General features: G+C 35.1%; 1 protein-coding gene and 1 pseudogene across 1 annotated transcript in view; both read left to right on the forward strand.

The window, feature by feature from the left end:
* CTNNA3 (catenin alpha 3) overlaps positions 1-22,427 on the forward strand; it is a 1,601,008-nt gene that overhangs the window by 1,549,767 nt on the left and 28,814 nt on the right. The window contains exon 17 of the mRNA XM_049790484.1: positions 6,038-6,172. Within this exon, the coding sequence (XP_049646441.1) occupies positions 6,038-6,172 (135 nt within the window). The remainder of the gene's footprint in view (positions 1-6,037; positions 6,173-22,427) is intronic.
* LOC125995432 (uncharacterized) lies at positions 11,414-11,513 on the forward strand (annotated as a pseudogene).

A 22,427-nucleotide genomic window follows, 5' to 3' on the forward strand; every position in this document is an offset into this window, starting at 1 on the left:
GCACTCAAGGATCACCCCGACTTTGCCTCCTGCGGCCAGCAGATAAATTGAGTTTGAGACCCCGTCTGCCTTGCAAGCGCTAGCCAAGGAAGGACCGCAGTTCGATCCCCCGGCGTCCCATATGGTCCCCCCAAGCCAGGGCAATTTCTGAGCGCTTAGCCAGGAGTAACCCCTGAGCATCAAACGGGTGTGGCCCCCAAAATCAAAAACCAAAAAAAAAAAAAAGTATAATTTATGGGCCCTAAAGATAGCAAAGGGGTTAAGGTGCATACCTGCATGTGACCAACCCTGATTCAGATCCCCGTGATCCCTAAAATATTGTTGGATGAAGCTAAAGAACTGAGGTCTTCCAGACATTCCTGGGTAATCTCTACTACTTCTAAAATATCACTGCATCTTCAGCCCCGAACAATACTGCATCTTTAGACACTTCCATTGAATCACCTGCCTGGTTGGCAAAGAATTGAACCCTACACCTTGAACACTCCTTGAGAGGTCCGCCGAAAGAAAATATTTTAACTGAATTTGCAATATTTTTATTTTGATACTATTGTCTCCTGAATTTTATGTGGAGTAGCGATATTTATAACTAGATATATAATTAAGATTAATAGACTTCTACTTTATAAAACCAAATTAATAGCAGTTCTTAGGTTTTAAGTAGAATGAGATAAATATGGAAATACTTTATTCATTTATATATTTAAAGTAATTTAGAAGCATCACATTTACCATTTCCCCATCTTCATTGGGTATTTGTAATTTTCCTATTGAAACAATGTTTTAAATACATACAAGTTTTATTTCATGCATGTAAGATAATATTGGGTCTAATGAAAAATAAACTATTTTCTATAAAAGGATAAAAGAAAAGATTAGGGGAAATTTTTCCTTGTAACTGACTACCTTTAACTAAAAAACACCATATAATCAAAATTTATCTTAATTACCTTTCCATAATCCTTTTCCTGTTCTTATTATGTATCAGAGCAAACCATATTAGTAAATTCATTTCATTTCAGTTCTTCAGATTAAAAAGTATAAGAACTCAACAAAAGTCCTTAATATTTAGAGAAATTATTTCTTATAAAATTTCTCCTGGAAGTCAATATAAATTCAAAAAAAAGTTTGATCTAGAATTTCTTATCAATTTGAAAGCTTTAGGAATATGAAAACCATCTTTGTCTCTAATTAATATTAATGTCCAAAATTCCTTTTACTAATATATTGTCAATATCTGCATGTCCCAACTAACTTGAAGCAAAATCTACATTTGTAATTGTGGGGTATGGAGTGAGGGTAAAGTAGGTAAGGTGCTTGACTTGTCCAAAGCCAATCTGAATTCCTTCTCATTGGAATGGCAAAGGTTCCCTGAACACAGCCAGGAATGATCCCTGAGCAAAGAACCTTGATGTGGCTCAAAAGCCTGAGAACTGTCAGGTATGTCTACAAACAAATAACCCATAAAAGAAAAACAATTTTGGTGAAATTGGAATGTTTAACACAATTGGACAGCATATAATTTCTAGTGAAATTAAGTTAATGCATTTAAATGTGCCACAAAGCAATTTCTCAAAGAAAACAAGCCAGCAAGACTACAAAGTTGCAGTACAGATCACTAACACTGACATATTCAAGAGTTTCCACTTATTGTAAATCATACTTTCTGAGATACTCTTCTCTATTTTTTTTTTAATTTTGGGCAACACCCAGTGACATTCAGAGGTTAATCCTGGCTCTGTACTTAGAAATCACTCCTGGCAGAGTGGGAGGACTAAGATGTTAGGATCAAACAGTGTGTTTCCCAGGTTAGTCACATTCAGGGCAAACACACTACAGCTATCACTCAGGCCCTTCTTCTCTATGTTATCATTTCCAAAGATTAAAATTTCAAAATGTGTTGCAAAACCTGTTTGCGATCATGGTGTTTAAATAAAGATATTATAAAAGAACATAAAAAATGAAAATAAATAAAAGTAAAATGGAACCAGAACTGTGGTGACTTCAGTTCCTCTCTTCTAATTAAAAGCATGTATGTTTAAAAAAAATTTTAAATAACATCCATCATACATATATATGTATGAAATGATATTCAAAGTATGGTAATGTTTACAGGTGCAGAATTCTCTCAGATTGAAAGCTGGCTAAATTTAGCACATAGGAGCACAAGCACGTAATAGAGATGGTTAATTCAAAGAAAAAATGGTTTCATAGTAAACAAAGAAAGAGGTGTAAGGAAAATAGGCATGCTGAGTGTCAAATGAGACAATGACTGGACAAGCAAAAAACATATCTAGATCTGAAGATAATATTACATTGGAAAATCATTGCTATTTTGTAAGTAAAAGAGGAAACAGTGTGCACCATTCTTCGATAGAGGGTGAAAATGTAAAGATGTCTGAGAAGCTGGTGAGAAAGCACGCTGCAAAGCATGACAGACACGTATTGGCCTTTCACTAGCTCCATCCCCAACCTAACATCTATCTTTTTGCGGCAGTCGGGGCATCTGACCAGCACCATTAGCTGCAATGATCACCGTACTGCTTTCAGCATGTTGGACCCACTTTCATTTGAAGTGGCCTCTGGGTGTCCTGAGAAACTGCTCTGGAAGGAAAAAAAAATTCCTAAAACAAAACAAAAAATATCATAGAACAGCCTTCAGTTTTCTGTTTGTTGGTTTTATTTGAGGGAAGGAGCACAACTGGTAGTGCTCAGGGATGACTCCAGGGTCTGTGCTTAGGGATCATTCCTGGAGCAGTATGGGATGCTAAGAATTAAATTCAGGTCATTCATGTGCAAGGCAAGTATTGTGTCGCTGTATTCTCATTTCAGTTTAGCCTTTAAAGGCAAAGAAAGAAGAGAAAGATGCAATAAATTAAAGGGTTGAGAGTGGGTTTTCATTTTATTTTACACATATAATTCTTCACCATCTTATTCTTATTTTGTTTACAATGAAATCATCTCCATGTTGTTTACAGTGAAACCATCTCTCTGTGCTAGTTTCAAAGATAGGAAAGGAATATCTTAAAAGTGAAAATAAAAATTGGGATCATTTATCTGTGACCCTAAAGAAGGTGAAAGGAGACAAACTTTGGTTTAGAGGAGGTAGCGGTAGGGGTAAGAAGCACCATGGCGATGGTAAAGGTCATGGGCAGAGTCCTTTTGCCATCATAAATTTCTTAAAATTTCTGCTCTAGAAATTTAAAATGACACTTTATATTTTTTTTGTTAGCAAACTTTGCCAGCTTAGCAGAAATTTAACTGTGGTCTATAATCGCTGAAGTCAATTTAAATGGGTCTTAAATAAAGTTTATAGTACAAGATAGGCAAAATATAATCAAGCTTATGAAACGCAGGCCTTAATTCACATTGCTAATTCACCCTTCAAATTCAAATCAATTCCATTAAAATGAAACCTTTGGTGAAAATACAATAACTCTATATATGAGAACGAAAGTAATAATAATACAGTAACCATTTTACCCAAACTACCATAATTATCTATTTATCAATCTACTTCTTTTTTAGCACCCATTCTCCTAACTTTGCTTTTGGTCACTAATATCACCCCAGATACATTTTCTAATTTTTCATAGAAAAATAATATTTCATAATAAATTTTATAAAAGGATTTTGTCAATTAGTATAATGTTATATTAGAGTTATGAAACTGACTGAATCTTCAAGTATAATCAAAATTACATTTATATCTGAAGTGAAAATATGAATCTGGACATAACATTTTTTTTAAAGTTAAGATTAGAAGGACATTGATGATAGTTCTCTATCACTTTAGAATTGAGTGGCAATTCAGTGATTTTTATCTACCAAAAGCATAAAATTAGTAGTATTGTTTGCCACATTATACTACTACTATTTATTGGTGTTTAATATTAATTTGTTTGCTTATTTTATTCATTTTGTCCTTTTTTTTAATTTTTATTGTGACCAAAGTGCATTACAAATCTTTCACTGCATCATTTATGGTACATAGTGACAATGAATGAGGGGCATTCCCACCACCAGTGCTGTCCTCCCTCCGCCCCTGTTCCCAGTATGCATCCCATATCTCCTTCCTCTACCCCCCAGTATGCTAGTGCAACTGGTCTCCACTTTACAGCTTGTTGTAGATTGAGCATCCATTCCATCTTCATTGGAGATAAAAAGGATAAGAAAAAGGGGAGAAAAAAAATTGGTGACAACTACCAAAACAAAAGAAAGAAGAGAGAGAGAGAGAAAAAAAAAAGAAAGAAAAGTGGAAGAAAAAAAATAAAAAAAAGGACCCGGCAAATTTTGTCCTGTTTAAAATATCTCTGGACTATTGTAGCACAGCCTTAAGAGTATCTTTAAAGGAACACAAGATTTTTAAGATTAGATTGTTCTAACATTAATTTCTGGTTAAAACACAACTTATGTAATATGAATTTACTATTGGCTATAACATAAACTTGCAATTTTGAGAGATTTAAAATTTTCTTCTTTCTAATCGGTAAATTATGAAAATCCATTTCTTTTCTGTTCTTCACTAATTAATTAATTAATTTTGGTCTTTGGGTCGCATCTGGCTGATCTCAGGGGTTACTCCTGACTCTGTGCTTAAAAGTCACTCCTGGCAGGTTCGGGAAACCGACCATATATGATGCTGGGATTCGAACCGGGGTCAGTTCTGTATTGACCGCATGCAAGGCAAACACCCTACTGCTTGTGCCATGGCTCCAGCCCCCTCAGGGTATATTTTTGACTGTGCTCAGGGATAGCTCCTTATTGGGTTTGAGGACCATATTGAGTACTAGAGATTAAAACCAAAGCAATAAATACAAGGCAACTGCCCTACCTGCTGTACTATTGCTCTGATCCACCCTTTTCACTTTTTTCTCTTGTAAGTAAAACTACAATAAATAATCATTCTAATTTTAATATCTTTATAAGATATTTTAAAAATAAAATACAGTTAAGGGTTTTCAAATTTTACTACAATTACACAGGAGAGAGAGCACAATTTTAATCTATATACAGGCTTATGATTAATTTGAAGCTCTCTGGGAGAGTTCCTTGAGGTAGTTAATTATAGGAGAGGGGGCCCAGGAGATGGTACTGCGGTGGGGTGTTTGCCTTGCATGCAGCCGACCCAGAAGAATATGGTTTGATTCACGGTATCCCAGATGGTACCCCAGCCTGTCAGGGATGATTTCTGAGTGCAGAGCCAGGAGAAACCCCTGAGTACTGCCGGATGTGGCCCCAAAACCAATCAATCAATCAACAATCAAGAACATTTAAAAAGTTTAAAATAAGACAGATATTTGTTTTTCATAAAAATTTAGTATAGTTATAGATCATGTATGTTGCAGATTCTTTGCCTCTAAGTAGATTCATAGTTTTTATCCAAGATGGAAAAGACTACCCTTGACTAAAATACTAAGATAGCTTCATGATGAGAGTAAAGAACATAATGTATATTTTGTTTCTGATATTTTTATTCCTGTATGAGAAAAAAAAGGTCAGACGATGCAAACCATAGGTCTTAAAGAATATTTTAAAGTCTACTCTAGTTGGTGACCCAAATGATAACACAGTGGGCCGGGTGTTGTCAATTAGTATTGCAAGCATCCAACCTAGGTTCAAAGCCACCATCCCGTATGGTTCCCTGAATGTGCCAGGAGTAATTTTTGAATGTAAAGCCAGAAGTAACTTCTGAGAACCACTGGGCACAGTACAAAAAAACAAATATACAAAGAAAAAGTGCTTAGTACTTCTAATATGAGTAATAAAATGCAATTATTTTATAGAACTTTTAGTGTTTGGAAATTTCTTTAACTTTTCCTTCATCTGTTGTAAATTCATTAAAATGATTACTTATTGAGGTTGACATATGAAACCTTTTCTAATGGCAGAAACTCATCAGAGTTGACATGAGAAATGGGGTTTGATTAAAATAATTTTGTTTGCCTATAAATTAATGGAAACGTTAATATTTATTTATTCTGAACACTAAATTATAGGTTTTGCTATTTTTCTCTGTCTTTTATTAAAAATTTAGTGCCCAGATCCATCATGCAAGCAAGATTTGTTGGCCTACCTAGAGCAGATTAAGTTCTACTCTCACCAATTGAAAATCTGCAGTCAAGTCAAAGCTGAGATACAGAACCTTGGGGGAGAGCTCATCATGTCAGCCGTGAGTATCTCCTGGCATGTCAACCATGACACTGGGTAGATATTTCCCTCAACAAACAACCTTGTCTTCCCACCATATTGGTTAGGACCATGTAGAAAAACACAAAGAGAAAGGGAGTATAGGAAACTACGTGAAATTTAGCTGAACGTAAATTTTTCCATTTTTTTTAAACGAATATTGTTTTCTTAAAAAATATTGCTTAAGACAACCATCTTTGTCTATTTCAGAGATTTTAAATGACTCAAGTTTTGTTGAATTCACCAGTGATAAATTAATGTTCATTTGGAACATGATTTTCAGTCTTCGCAAAGTGCATAGAATTTTCAACTGAATCTGCTATTTTAATCAAATAAATGCAGATAAAGTTGCAAAGTAGTGGAACAATTTCTTTAGTGAATTAATAATAATTTTTATATAACTATGTTCTATAATGTTAAAATTGAGTTATTGCAGATTTTTACTTCCACATGTAAAAATAGAATGTTGCAGATTTAGAGGAACTTTGGTAATTTTTGATGACCCTGAGTTTCAAACTATAAATTGGTCATGATGAAAATAATGTCTAACTTTCTCAGTCTTCTTTCAAATATCAGTAGTATGGTAATAAGATGTAAATGATCTATCTTGGATTTCATTAACAGTGACTTTGAAGACATTTGGAAACATAAATTTAAGTTAAAGAGCAATATCTTGAGCATATCAAAAACTTACATTCGTAAGTACAAATATTTTTAGCTTTAGGGACACAGCCAGTGATGTTCAAGGGTTACTCCTGGCTCTGCACTCAGAGATCTCTTCTAGCAATGCTCAAGACCATATGGTAAATGGTGATCAAACCTGGGTCAGCACGTGTAGGCAATCTACCCAAAACTACCCACTGAACAATTCAGCCTGAGGACAAATATTTTTAAATGGTAATAACATATGTATAAATTTGTAATATGTAGGCATTATGATAGCCTTGCACAGAACATACACTCTGTAAACTAAAATTCATTGCACACACTACTTTATAAAGCAAAAATAGGGGCCAGAGTGATAGCACTGTGGTAAAGCATTTGTTTTGCAGGCTGCCAATGTGTAATGGACCTACTTCGAACCCCGGCATCCCATATGGTTCCCAAACCTGCCAGGAGTGATTTCTGAGCGCAGAGCCAGAAGTAACCCCTGAACCGAGTTCAGTGTGGTCCCAAAACCAAAAAAAATAAAAATTTTTATGATCAAAGAAAGAGGACAGAAACAAGTGCTTATTAAATATCTTTCTAATACTTTATCTCATTTATTCTAAACAAAAGGTCAACAAATTATTTATTCACTATCTTCCTTTTAATAACACACCAAAAATAAAATTAATAAAATTAACAGCATCTCCAAAGTCATATTAGTTAATGTCAAAACAGGCTTTACCTTCAAAAGCTCATATTGTATCTGTTTAGTAGAAAAATACAGAATTTATGATGAAGCGAACACAAATTAAAAGTAAATAATTTTGCATGGATGCTAGAAGTATTAGAGATGACAGATCTTGTTTCTTATGTTTTTAAATTTTACATAACAAATATATAAACACAATACTGATGACTGATACATTTCAAGAAAAACTTATAAATAGCACAGTCTATAAATGTATACATATTCTGCACACATATGTCTATTGTATACCTGTACATTTTCATATATACTATATTTGTATAGATGTATATGCATTTTAAGTATTATATATATTTGGGGAGGTTGATGGTTGGATCACATCCAGCATAGTTCATTACTCCTCACTCTGTTCTAAGAAATTGCTCCTGGCAGGCTAGGGAGACCATATGGGATGCCAGGGATAGAACCCAGGTCAGTCCCAGGTCGAATGCATACAAGGCAAATGTCCTACCACTGTGGTATTGCTCTGGCAATAATATGTATAATATTTTATAAGTATATTTATAAGTATATTTAAGTATAAGCATATTCATAAGTATAAAGCAATAAGTATAATATTTTATATCAGACTATTAAGCATTCAATATTCACTCTATCATTTAACATTTATATAAGTATGCAAAAATAAATTTATTTAAAGACATGATTTTCTGAGTTTCACATACTAAGCATAGTTTGTAAGATATAAATCATTATGAATTTCATTTTCTAATTATATCTACTGTCATGTGTCTGAAAAGTAATCTTTAAAAGATACAGCAAATTTCAAGAGCTGGAGGGTTAATACAGGACTAAGGAACTCGCCTTGCCTACAGCTGAATGCAGTTCAATCCATTGCATTACATATTGTTCCCCAAACACAGCCAATAGTGAAACCTGAATACAGCTGCAAAAATAACCCATAGGGCATAATCAGGTGGTGTTCGCTCGTGATATCCTCAATGGGTAAATTTCAGCATCAGTATTACTTTACATATATAACTTTTAAAATACTTTATTTTTAATTGTTCCTCAAAAATATAATTTTCTCAAAATATATAAAGTGAGTTTGTATTTCTTCCTGTTTGGAAAGATAATTCACATTTATATACTTTATTTATTTACAGATATAGAAGGCCTAGACATTTAAACCTATGATTAACAATTTAAATTGAGTCATTTTATAGAGTAAGGATTTTGTCGCAAATAAAAAGTTATTTGTCATCATTTTTATCTAGAATTTTCCATTAGAGAAAGTAATCTGAAAAGGGGAGCATGCATTACTGCCATCTGCTTGTTGGTAAATCTTGAGAAGCTTTTAAAATATATTTATCATTTATGTGTGCTAAACAAAATCTCATCTAATATATTGATGGCTCTAATTTCTCAAATTGTTCTTATTTTTTTAATTGAGACAGGTTTATCATTATTTTAATGATATTGTTTGAAAAGAAACTAGCATTATTCTAAAGTAAAAAAGCACATTAAAATGATAAAAATAGTCTGAGAGCTACATAATAAATATTTACTTCAAAATAAAGTTTATGAAACATTACTTATTGCTAAGATATTTGGTAGCAAGAAGTATATATAAAGAGGATGCATTTCTAGAGTGAATGGGAAAAGTGCTTTCTGAGAGTAAGGTTAAGTGTGTAGGAGAAATATCATCAATTTATAGCATAAAGCAAGATGAAACCATTCTCATAATTAATTAATTTTTTTAAATTTATCAATAAGCAAAGATAGATGGTTGGATAAAGACACTATCCTATCTATGCCATGCAATTTGATGCTAAGTGGATGGTTCTGGATAGTATGGTAATTAAAGTTAGGAAGAAAAAGACAAACTAATTTATTTTATATGCAGTATATAAAGACAAATATACAAGAGAAACACAAATGCCCAAAACCAACAGAAGCGGAAACTAGTGTTGAGTGGAAAGGTTACATGAATGGGGAAGGTGGTAAAGGTAGGAAAAAGGTTGGGGATACTGGAACAATAATTTTAATGAAATCAATAACTCTGATCACAGAGATATAAAGAACTAGTTAGAATTGTTTTGAAAGATACAGCCTTGATTGAGTATATTACTTGATACCACTGACTCCATTTATCTTTGCCACAGGAGAAAGGATCTAATGTTGGCTTCCAATGGTTCATCTTTCTTAGACAAATATTTAGAGGTACCAGGTGATCACATATAAAAACTTAATTGAACAAATGATGAACAGAATAATATATATAATTTCTGATCAGTTTCCATCACCAACTTGATATGTTCACATACTAATTTATGAATACCATAATCATATAATTCCAAGAAGATTAAAATGTACTTGGTTACATAAGGGCAGAAACATAAATACTTTATCCATTGTTTTGCATTCTCAAATGGGTTTTCAAGTGAGGAAGCTATTGTAGTTTGTGAAAAATTCTTCCACAAAGAAATATTATTACAGTCTAGCCAGTATATGCATAAACCACGCAGAAGGGATAATATCTAGTAATTAAACTGGTTTTAAATTCTGAAAATTATCCTTTCCCCAAGTGCTATGCTTTTTAGACTAGCATTTTTATACTACTTAAAACTGATTAATTATATAATTGCCATGTTTTTGTGCATTGCCTTAAATGTGTTTAATTGTGCTCTCTTAGCCCGAGGCAGGTGTTCCAAAGCCACAATTTTAAAAATTGGATAAATGAATAAAACTAATCAGTCAGAGGGGAAAGATCAGTAAGATTGAAAACTGGCCAAGCAACTGGAGTTCAGCTAGAGCACAAAATCAAGGCGGACTGTACATTTAATTAGGAATGATAGGAAGGAACAACAATACAGCTATTGACCAAAAGACTCACTGGGGTCTCCAGAACGGAGGCAATCAAGTACATACATATAGGTTAATGTGCCCGCCACATTTAGACATTAAGGGAATTACTTAATGAGCTTCCTGAACTTACTGCAATCATTGGTAAGCCTCAAGAAGATTAAGACTAAAAGGAGATTTGGAAGATTAACAAAAGTATTTAAAGAGGGGTAAAAAGGACAGTCATGCATGCATGCCATGGAATTGGAAGAGTTGAAAGAAATGAGAAAGGATAGATGAATTAGTAGAGGATGATGAGTAAAACAAAGGAAACTACAAAACATGCTTTAAAATAAATTTAACTCTCTAATATGTGGTTTAATATTAGCTAGGAAGTAATCACCTGTGGGAATTCAAATAATTCGTTTCAAAAATCATTCAAGTAGCTGGTACTATTGTGAAATTAACCATTTTGCTACCTAGGAAAACTTATAGATTATAATCAATAAAATAATATAGTTAATATAATAAAAAATAATAGAATAATAGAATAGAATATATAACATAATATGATATATAATACATAAATATTATAAATAGACTTACACATTATGGATTTATTTTTAATTTTCAATTTTGAGCCATACTCACAGGCTGTCAGGGCTTACTGTTGGCCCTGAGATCAGAAATAACTCCTGGCAAGCTTATGGGAACTATATATATATGCAGGAGATTGAACCTGGGTTGGCCTTGTGCAAATTAAATGCCCTGGCTACTGTGCTGTTACTCCAGCCCCAAGATTATGTATTTTAAATATGTTGATTATGCTACAAGTTTAGCTGCATTTGAGGAAAACTTCTTAGAAAAAATATTTTACTTTTAAAACTGCCTAATTCAAATTTATTTTTTAAAATGTTAGTAATTTCAATGTCTTTCATACAGTTATCTAGTGTTAGAGCAACAACCAGAGTCAAAGGTTAATAATGTTCTTTATTTCTTTGTTGCTTAAAATAAGCCTATGATTGCTTGCTTCTACAGCACATATATTAAAATTGGAATGATACAGAGATTAGCATGGTCCCTGCACAAGGATGACAAGCAAACTTGTGGAGCGTTCCATATTTAAAAAAAGGGAAATAAAATAAAAAAGAAGCCCATGACCTTCAAATAGATTTAGTTATAAATCTACAAAAATTTTAATTTATAGTATCCATCTCAGATGGTTGACATAGATATCAAGATGTAGGGAACTGTTTTGATTGAAATATATGGGAAACACTGACAGATACAATGTTAATTTATAGCTGGGATGATTTAATGACCCCATATTCTCAAAAAAGGCATGACCAGAACATAATATGCAGCATCAACATGATAGGCTAAAATGAAGCTAATAGAAATATTGGTGGAAATTAGGAGATCTTATTGTAATCTTGCCATTCATTTTCTTTGCATCAAATACTTTTTTAAATAATTTTGATTGTGATCAAAGTGAAGTACAATTCTTTAACAGTAATATTTAAGGTACATAGTTGTAGCATGAAATAATTAAGGATGGGGCTGGATGGCGATGGATGGAGGCCTTTGTGCTTAGGCCCCAGCCACGTGGCTTTATCCCCCATCTAGCCGGCACCCAGTTCCAGGCCCAGGTAATCAGCGTAATCAAAACTCACTCACAGGCAGGCTTCAGGAAGAATCATCTTTATTTAGGCCCTAGCCACCACGTGTGTGTGGCCTATCTCATAACCTTTTAAGCATTCAGCCATTCCAGGCTACCCTGTGTCTAAACTTTTTCAGCCATCTTCCTCAGAGCGCCCAGCAGCGCCAAAAGGCAAAGACCCTTAATCCCCTGGCTTCCGGGTTTATCTACCTATTCCAAGACCCCTCCCAGGAATGGGCCGGGTCTTGCAATTAAGGTTACACCTATTATCCGGTTCCCAAGACCCCTCCCAGAAATGGGTGGGTCTCAGGTCGCTACACGTAAATCCAGGGTGGAGTAACATTTCCCCCTTCTTTAAAATATAAAAAGAGCTTTTTGTAATTTTGACTCCACCTTTAGCCAACGGTGGGTTAATATTTTCATGCAGCAACGTAATAAAGTGAAAATTAATATACCAGCCCTTTTCAAAAACATATTTTTGGCACACCATGTCACCCACATCTCCTACTTGAGATGTGGACTTTCCTATCTAAGTGCTGGGTTGTGTATGGGGCTCCCTCCTCCACCTTTGGAGAAGTCCGTGTTCTCTCCTGTGCGCCTTTCTATGGAAGTAAACCACGTGGTGAGAACAGCGTGGGACAAATTAATCATCTGGACATTTGGTTTTAGGTGAAGAAATTTCACAATTGGTGTTGGTAATGGGAAAAAATTAGGTAGTAGTATAAAAAATTTTAAAAGGGGAGTAATAACAGTTTAGCCCATTTAAAGATCTGTTTTCTAACCGCCTGCATCTTTGTCTTGATTAAGTCGTTTTCTTTATAATTTAAATGTGTTTTGTTTTTCATAGCTAATATTTTCAATTGCAAAATGTTTTACTGTGTGTATTTTAATGTACTTAGCCTGTTTTTAAAATGTATGTTATGTATTTATGCTGTAATACTTGTGTGTAGGGAAGGTTAATAGGAACAGAAAGTTCCCCCAATATAGTTTAAAAGTATAGGAACATGAAAGTTCCAGAATAGTGCTTGGTAGAAAAGCATTAAGAAAATTTTAAGTTACAGGTGTATAGTATATTTTGCAGAAATGTTATGTTTTTGAAAAGGGCTGGTATGTTAATTTTCACTTTATTACGTTGTTGCATGAAACTATTAACCCACCTTTGGCTAAAGGTAGAGTCAAGATTACAAAAGGTTCTTTTATATTTCAGAGAAGGGGGAGATGAAGCCTCATTCCTCCTTTCTTCCTAGGTAACTTGACCTTACCTGCAAGACCCTGCCCATTCCTGGGAGGGGTCTTGGAAAAGGTAGTAAAGCCTTTGACCCAGGGGATTAGAGACCCTTTGCCTTTTGGTCTTTGGCCAGTATGGAGGTCAAATGGAAGATGGCTGAAAGGAGTTAAGATGCAGGGCTAGCTAAGAATAGCAAATGCTTAAAAGGTATGAGATAGGCCACACACACGTGGTGGCTAGGGCATGAATAAAGCTGATGGTTCCTAATGCCTGCCTGTGAGCGAGTCTTGATTACGCCAATTACCGGGGCCTGGAACCCACCGGCTGCATGGGGGTTGCTGAGCCACGTGGCCTGGGATGGCAGACAGAGAAATCCACCTCCATCCATCGCCATCCAGCCCCATCATTATTTATTTAATACAACACATAGTGACAGTGAGTTATCAATAACCCCACCACCAGTGTTGTCCTTTCTCCACCCCTGTTCCCAGATGCACAAAATCTCCACCCTTTGCCCCTTGGACTATTAGTGTAAGAGGTCTCCTTTGTGTATAACTTTTTGTAGATTGGGTATTGATTCTGTTTTTGTTGACTCTGGGTTTGATGTTTAAGTCTGATCATTTTTCATTTCCACTCAATGTTCATACAACTGGTTGTTCCTAGTACCATCCATTTATTTCCCTCAATTTATGAGGGAGAACAAGATAATTCAAGTTCTGTGGTTCTGTTGGAAAAATAAAAATAAAAGCTTGTAGGAGTTCTTCTAAGTGCTATAATATTCTATCTGTAGTTTTACCTTAAAAGTAAGGTTTAAAATTATATGAGTCCTTAGTGTTGTGTATGTAAATATTTTGGGGGATTACTATGTTGCTCACCCTAAACTGATTAGGTGATTGTGCCCTACCCTAGGGTGTGACCTGGCATTCTGCCCCCACCCTAGGGTAGGACCTGATTCTGCTTCCACCATTGGTTGGTATCTGATCCCACCATTGGGTGGTACCTGACTCTGGAGTATAAAAACAAGGGTCTGTGGAAGTCCGGGGCTTTTGGCTGGCTGGAACTGAATCTGAGTCTTTGGACTTCAGTTTTGTCCATCCAAATAAAGCAAATATCTCCACGAGCCTGACTGTCTGCGAGCTGTTTACCCGCCGTTTCACCTCAGAACCGTGGGCTAGACAGGGTGGCAGATGCGTGCTCCAAGCTGGAAGAAAAGGGCCTCATTCTCTCCATCCCACCATCAGTCAACCTCTTCAGGGGCTGACTTGCTACACTTAGGGCCTTCCAAATGAGAATTTCAGAATTATTTTCTCATTTTATCTATGTTTATTCTTTACAAAATGTTCTTTGTCATTACTAGACGTATAATGTAACAAATGGTGCTATTATCATGCCAACTTTTATAATTTACCATCTATTCATCTTCACAAAAATCTTTCTTTATAAAGCTTTGAAATAGAAGTGTCATTTCATTATGGTCTGCAAATAACCTAATTAGCATTTGAAGGAGGGGAAGGTCTAGTGGTTATAAATTATTATTTTTAAATGTGTATTTACATGGGTGTGTCTCAATGCTTAAATTTTTATTATTGTATTTATTGCCAGCTTTCCTTTTGGCATCTTAAATGTGCAGCCTCACCCCCATTTGGCTTTCAAGTTTCTAATGAGAAATTTATTGATTCTATTATTTAGAACTCCTTGTGAAAGATTGCTTCCCTCTTAGAGCCTTCAAAACTTTGTTTGCTTTGTATTTTATCATTTACATTTTACCTTGCGAGCTATGTGTTTTTTGGATAATATTACCTTTAATTCACTGAAATTTTATATTAGGTCAGAGATAGCTTAATGGACTGACATGTAATCTTTGCATGCTGGAACCTAGGTTCAATGTCCATCATCCCATGACACCCCCAAGCATTGCCAGGGGTGATTACTGAGCACTAAACGAGTAATAGAGGCTACACATCACCAAATATAGCCAAAAATATGTGTTTATGTTTATATTAATGTCCCTCATTAAATAGGTATTAATTATTAACCAGTTTCCTCTTAATTTCTTGTCTCTTTCCCTTTTCTCTTTATTTTTTGAAATGTCTACAATGAGTACATTGGGCTTCTAGAAAGTATCCATAGGGTCTGCTTAAATTTTTTCAGTCATCTTTAAAAGTATATTCTTTGCATTTGTTCATTTCTTAGTCCTCAAATCTGTTGATTCTTCTCCCTGCTCAGATTTGCCTTTGAAAGCCTAGAGGAGAATCTTAGATTTATTTATGACACTTTCGTCTTCCTTTTTAGATTTCAAACACATTGTTATATTTAAACTGAGTTCCTAGGTAAGTTTCTTTGTTCAGTTTATAATATATTTTATTATATTTTTCTATGTCTCAAGATAGTTATTATAAATCTGTTTAGTAGATCAGCAATTAGGCCTTCCTCAAATGCAGCTCCTGCTGTTTTCCTGTCTTTGCTATGAATGAATATAATTTTCTAGCTCTTTATGAATTGTGTATTTTTTGGAGAATTCTACTTTTAATCTATCACTCTTGATATCACATTTCCCCATTCCTTAGGATCTGCGAAGGTTTTTATTTATTTTGCCTTTGTTTCTCTTATAGGAGTTGTATGTTTTGTTTGTGAGCATCATGTACATACTAAATGAGGATAAAATCTTTCCCTTCTCCCTTAATTCTTTTTATTTTTTAAATTGAGATTCTGCAGATTAACACAATGATTTCTTATGCACATAATTTTAATTTTTTGGGGGGCACACCCTGCAGCACTCAGGGGTTATTCATATGGATCGCATATGAGATGTTGTGGGGAATGAAACTGAGTCCGTCCTAGGTGAGCTGCATGCAAGGCAAACACCCTACCACTGTGCTACCACTCAGCCCCTGCACACAATTTCAACACCACACCGATACCAATAACAAACCTGCCTCTCTCAAGAACACCAATGACCAATCTCACCCTTCCATTCCCCAGATCCTTCCTGCCCAATTGTGTGTGGAGTAGTTCTCCCATTTAAGTTGCTTGTGGAAATTTGTTGTTACTTTTCTGTATATCTTACAGGAATATTATGCAGTTCTAAGAAAGAAAAAATTGTGAAATTTGCAGCAACATGTAATGCAGAATGCAGAGCCAGGCGTAAACCCTGAGCACTGCTGGGTATGTTTCCTTCCCATGAAAAACAAAAAAAATAATGTTCTGATAGATGAAAATGTTTTCTTGATTATTATGGCTTCATTTTATTATTAAATTGCTCGAGTTCCTTTCATATGTGGAAAGTATAGCCTTGTCAATTATAGCATTTACTATTATCTAATTTTTAGTAGTCTAGCTTGTTTAAGACACAAAAGTTTTTACTAATTTTGATGTAGTTGCCAATAGAATTATGGCTGCAGGTGGAAAATAGTAAGAGACAAAAGCGAACTCTAGCCAACTTTAACTCCACATGCAGCAAAAAAAAATGGATAAAACTCAAGGCACAGGGAGTCTCTGGCCTTTTGAGAGACGTCATGACATGTAGAATTAAATAATTCAAGATGGTGCTGGATGGAGATGGATGGATGGATGGAGAGACCTTTCTCAGCCACCCCAGGCCACATGGCTCTGCAACCCCATTCAGCCCGCAGGTCTGGAGGTTCATGAGAGCAGCGGGTAGAAATCTCACTCACAGGCAGGCTTCAGGAAGCATCAACTTTATTCATGCCCTATCCACCACACATGTGGTCAATCTCAACCATTTATGCATGCTATCCTTAGATAGCCCTTAAGATATCCTTAAGATGCCCTGTGTTTTAACTTGTCCGGCCATGTCTTTTCCTCATACCTCTCCATTCTGGCAGAAAGGGGTAAAAGGGGCTAATCCTCTCTGGTCAAAGCCTTATCTACCCCTCCCAAGACACCTCCCAGAAAATGGGCGTGGTCTTGCAGGTATGGTTAACATAATATCTGGTTCCCAAGACCTCAGGTCTCAGGTAGATACACCTAAATCCAGGGTGAAGTCACATCTGCCCCCTTTTTTTTACATAAAGACAAAAGGCATAATTTATGTGATTTCTGCCTATAGCCCAATGACATATAAAGTTGCAAGTTCTAGAAAAAATAGACACACCACAGGGTTATCATAGTGAATTAAATACCCTGAAGCCATACCTTGGATGAGCACAGGCCAACATAAACTGGAGGGAAAGGAACAGGACCAATAAATTACTCCTGGCTCTGCATTCTGCATTACTCCTGATGCTGCACAAGGTAGATCATATAGGATGTCAGGGATCAGACCTGCCTTGGTTGCGTAAAAGGCTGAGTCATTCCTGCTGACTATCACTCTGCCCCTATAAATCATTTTTAAAGTAATGGATTATAGGCAAAACAAAAGACAAGTATGAAAATAGGAGAATACTGGACATTTGTAAAATTAGTCATTTAAATCCATATTTTATGCTAAATTTATATTTTATTTTGAATAGTGAAAATGATCTAATTATAATATATTCAAATTCCTTCAATAATTTGTAGTATATGAGTATATGCCTGTTTTCTCTAGCAAAATTAATGCAATTTAGCATATTCTTCTGTTTTTTTTTTTTTTTTTTTTTTGGTTTTTGGGCCACACCCGGTGACGCTCAGGGGTTACTCCTGGCTATGCGCTCAGAAGTCGCTCCTGGCTTGGGGGACCATATGGGACGCCGGGGGATCGAACTGCGGTCCGTCTCCTAGGCTAGCGCAGGTAAGGCTTACCTTACCTCCAGCGCCACCGCCCGGCCCCTATTCTTCTGTTTTTAACATTTGAATTTTATTAATTGCACACATATACATTCAGTAATAAATATTATTGCTAATGTTTTTATTGTTTTATTTTTTTATAATTTTTATTTTGACCATATTTGCTTACATATCTTTTACAGTAGTATTTTAGGTACATAATTGAATCAGGAAAATTCCCATCACCAAATTTGCCCTCCCTCCATCCCCACCCCCATTCCCATACCCCCCACCCTCACCCCCCGGGCTGCTAGAATACATGGTCCCCTCTGTGTCCAGCTTACTACTTAGTGATCATACATCTGTTTGGTCCTAGTACCCTCCCTTATTTCCCCCTCTATTTGAGAGGCAGAACTACATGGTTCAAGTTATGAGATTTTGTTTGAAGTGGGGTAAAAATCAAATAAGCCAAAAATGGGTGGTGTCCTTCAGAGGCTCTCAACCTCAGTTTGAGAGAGGACAGGAAAAAAGGAATTGAAACACCACAACAATACCAAAAGAAATATCAAATAAAATATCCAGTGAACACTACAGCACTAAAGGCAAGTACCACATAATAGTCTCGGTCCTGAAATAAAACCATAAACCACCCTTCGTCAATGTTAACCTTTGAGATTTGGAATTGAAAATTGAAGTCGAAGTGAGGGAGGTGGAAGAGGGTACCCTGTACTTTGTAGAATGTTTAAAACTATTTCTGCACTCTCCCACTACTTGATATAGCACCGTACACCTCAGCATCCCATTCCCAAATTGTCTCTAGCCACTGCCAGTAGTTATGATATGATAATCAATGACTTAACTAAAGGAAAATTAATAATGCTTTTACAGATGCTGTGATTATTCACAGACTCCTTCCCCAGTGCTTTTTTTCTGTCTCAGTTTGTGCAAGTCTTGCTGTGACAGCCCCAAGTTCTTCCTCCTCTGGATAATTGTTTTTATGAAACAGAAATCAACCTATCTGGATGGCTGTGCTTGGTCACCTCTGCATACTCAGGAAATCTAGGTCAGTGAGAAGAGCATTAGGCTAAAGCTGGCTCATGCTATTGCTATTATTGAACGTGACTATTTATCCATTTGCCACCATCTGTTCATTCTTTACTCCTCTCCTGAAAATCTTCCTTTAGCCAGGGCATGCACATAGTCTTCTCAAGTTTTCTTTGTAGTTATCTCCTAAAGAGAAAACAATTGTACCATTGTGTTCTCTACTGCTACTTTTTGGTGGATGGAAAGATAATGGAAATCTTGGCTTTATTTTGAAAACACCATTTTATTTATTTATCATTTATTTACATATTTTTATTCACTTCACTTATTTTCTAATTTATTTATTTGTTGTTTACTTTACTTATTTATTGTTTACTTTTTAGTTAGTTATTATTCACTTAATTTGTACAATTATTTATTTATTTATTACTTTATTTATTTATTTACTTATTTATTATTAACTTTATTTAGTGTGTATATACCTTTTATTCTCTCAATAACGATTTGAGTAAATATTTGGTATTTTGCCAAACATAAACTATGGCTAAAACTGGATGCAATTTGCCAAATGCCATGTGGTGTGAACTGATAAATTCAGGTTGTGTCATTATATACTAACATATTTATTTTCACTCAATTGTTCTAAACCACATAGGCTCTTACTCTCTAGAGTTTAGTTGAAATGAAAATAGAAAGGGATGGGAGAAATAGCACAACAGTAGGCCATTTGACTTGCACGCGGCCAACCCTGGAATGAATCTGGTTCCATTCCTGCATCTCATATGGTCCCCTGAGCCTGCCACAAGCACAGAGCCAGGAATAACCCCTGAGTGCCTCGAGTGTGACCCATTTAAAAAAAAATGAGAATAACAAGCAAAGCATTTAATTAAAGAAAAGATTAGTTCACAGGTTAAATTTATGTTCATTTTAATTCTGAATATAACTAATGTTCAATATTAAGAAATCACAAAAATCTATAAACAAAAATGAAAATTAACCGTAATATTTTAAAACATATATTCCTAGAGTCAGAAAAATATGTTACTATAATTGAAAATATAGTAAACTGAAAGTTAATAACTATTTTATACAGTTTATGATAACAGAATAGATATATATTTTAGGGAAAGATGTTTACCAAGCTATAAATGTAAAGATAAATGTATTGTATGTGGTCATTATGTAGTAATAATTGTATTGTGATAGGTGATGTTGCAACATAGAGATATGTTAAAAACAAATAGACTCAAATAGACTTTTTCACATTAACCCTAAATGAAACCTAAAATTGCATTAAATGTTAATTTAGTAAAGACTTCCTCAGCAGGGTGTTTTTATAATATGTTCTAGAAAGACAGTCTTCTGATGACAGAACAGATCATAAAAATAGCTGACAACACTAAAGGAACAAGTGCAATAAGTCATTTCTTTGTGTTACTAGATGTTCTGAGAAATGTTTTTTGCCAAACTCTGGATCACAGGAAATTTATCATTAAGTTTTCTGATGATTTTCTGTGTTTCTTAAAAAGAAATTCGTAACCTGTATTCATCAATCAAGCACAGCCAACATGGTATAAATATTGTTTGCCTGTATACATGGATGGGTTTGTATGTGACTGGCATTTTTTATTCCAAACAACATCATTAACAATATATTAAGATAAAACTATACAGAAGGAAGGTAGAAGAAAGGGAGGAAAGGAAGGAAAGGAAGAAAGGTAAAAATAAAGAAAGGATGGAAGGAAATACTTAAATGGCATAATTTGTATATCCTTGTATCTGTTTTATAAGTATTAAAACTTAGAAGACATTATCAACATCTCTAGGATCACAGAACCATTAAGAGTCAGGACACAATTTAAAGAAAGTTCTCGAAATCTAAGTATATTCATGAATACCAAGTTTTCTAAAAGGGGGACACAGAAGCATTAGTGGAAATGTAAAATTAAATAGATCATAGTCCTACTTCTCACACTTTTTGCAAATGAGAAACTTGTAAGAAAAGGTTTGTATTCATATCAGCAATCATTCTAGCAGGCATTCTGATGCCAGCAATGATAACTAACAGTTATCAAGCTCTTAAAGATAAAACATGATTTTAAATGCCTTCTGAATAGCAATTATTTTATTCTTCACAACAATGCTCAGAAGTAAATCTCATTATAGTAAAAAATGAGAGCCTAAGGCTTTGAGATCTGAAGTAGAAAACTTGGTCTCTGATTTTTCTTCTTTCCTTGCCCTCCATCCATCATTTCCAGCTACTCCAAGAAGGGCATCATTGCTTCAGTGCTCAGTTGATAGAGGATTTGGGGTCACAGAAATGAAAATTGAGCTCTCATCTGTCAATGTTTTTATAGATACTGTCCCACAATTCTAACATCGAAATGTCAACCCTGGGCATGCTCCTTGCTGCTATGGAACTTGAAACAGTGATTTTAGAGCCTTGGAGCATTATACTTCCTATATGAGCTCTCAATCAAGTTCTTCTAAGGGAACAGTGTTACCCCAAGGCATTTCTGTGCATAGCCAGTCATTAAGGTAAAATTAAATCTAACATGCTGACGCTGTGTTAGAGCCACATTGTGCTTAAAGGTACCACAGATTACCTGAGCAGTAACAACAGCCAGTCACTTTTATATAATTAAACCAAAAATAGCCATTGACCTTTGGTTTCTTCTATACTCACATCTTCCCCATATCTCACTATATATAATGTACAAATATACATTATCATATACGTAAATATATATCTGTTTTGTTCTGACTAAATGTCTTTGCCCTTTATTTGAACTCTTCTGTTTTTTATTACCAAGATTAGGAGCCTTCTTTTATTAAGCCTCTTCAAAATATGAAGTCAAGGTGAGTCTATGATTTGGCCTTCCCTCTGTAGCACTTAATTTAATTAGATATCTTTTTTTTGGGGGGTCACACCCGGCAGTGCTCAGGGGTTACTTCTGGCTGTTTGCTCAGAAATAGCTCCTGGCAGGCATGGGGGACCATATGGGACACTGGGATTTGAACCAACCACCCTTGATCCTGGATCGGCTGCTTGCAAGGCAAATGCCGCTGTGCTATCTCTCCGGGCCCTTAATTAGATATCTTATTTGAGTTCTTTTCAAATCAATGTTTAGGCTCTTGTCTCCATCCCTGGAACATCCTGAAACATGCTAATGGTTTAATATTCATGGGCATGTAAACAGAAAGGGTTTGTTTTCCTTCTCACACTATACCTAGATGCATTAACAAAACTCTTATTTTGTCTTTACCTTTCATTGTACACAACCATGGTTCAAGTGAAAATTCCTTTTTTTATACTAAATGATAATGAAACAGAGGTGGAAGTATTCTTCAGCATTGTCTCACCTGTTTTATTTGTAGAGTTTGTTTTTTTTTTAATCTCA

This window comes from Suncus etruscus, chromosome 17 (genome assembly GCF_024139225.1).
Source record: "Suncus etruscus isolate mSunEtr1 chromosome 17, mSunEtr1.pri.cur, whole genome shotgun sequence".
Lineage (NCBI taxonomy): Eukaryota > Metazoa > Chordata > Mammalia > Eulipotyphla > Soricidae > Suncus > Suncus etruscus.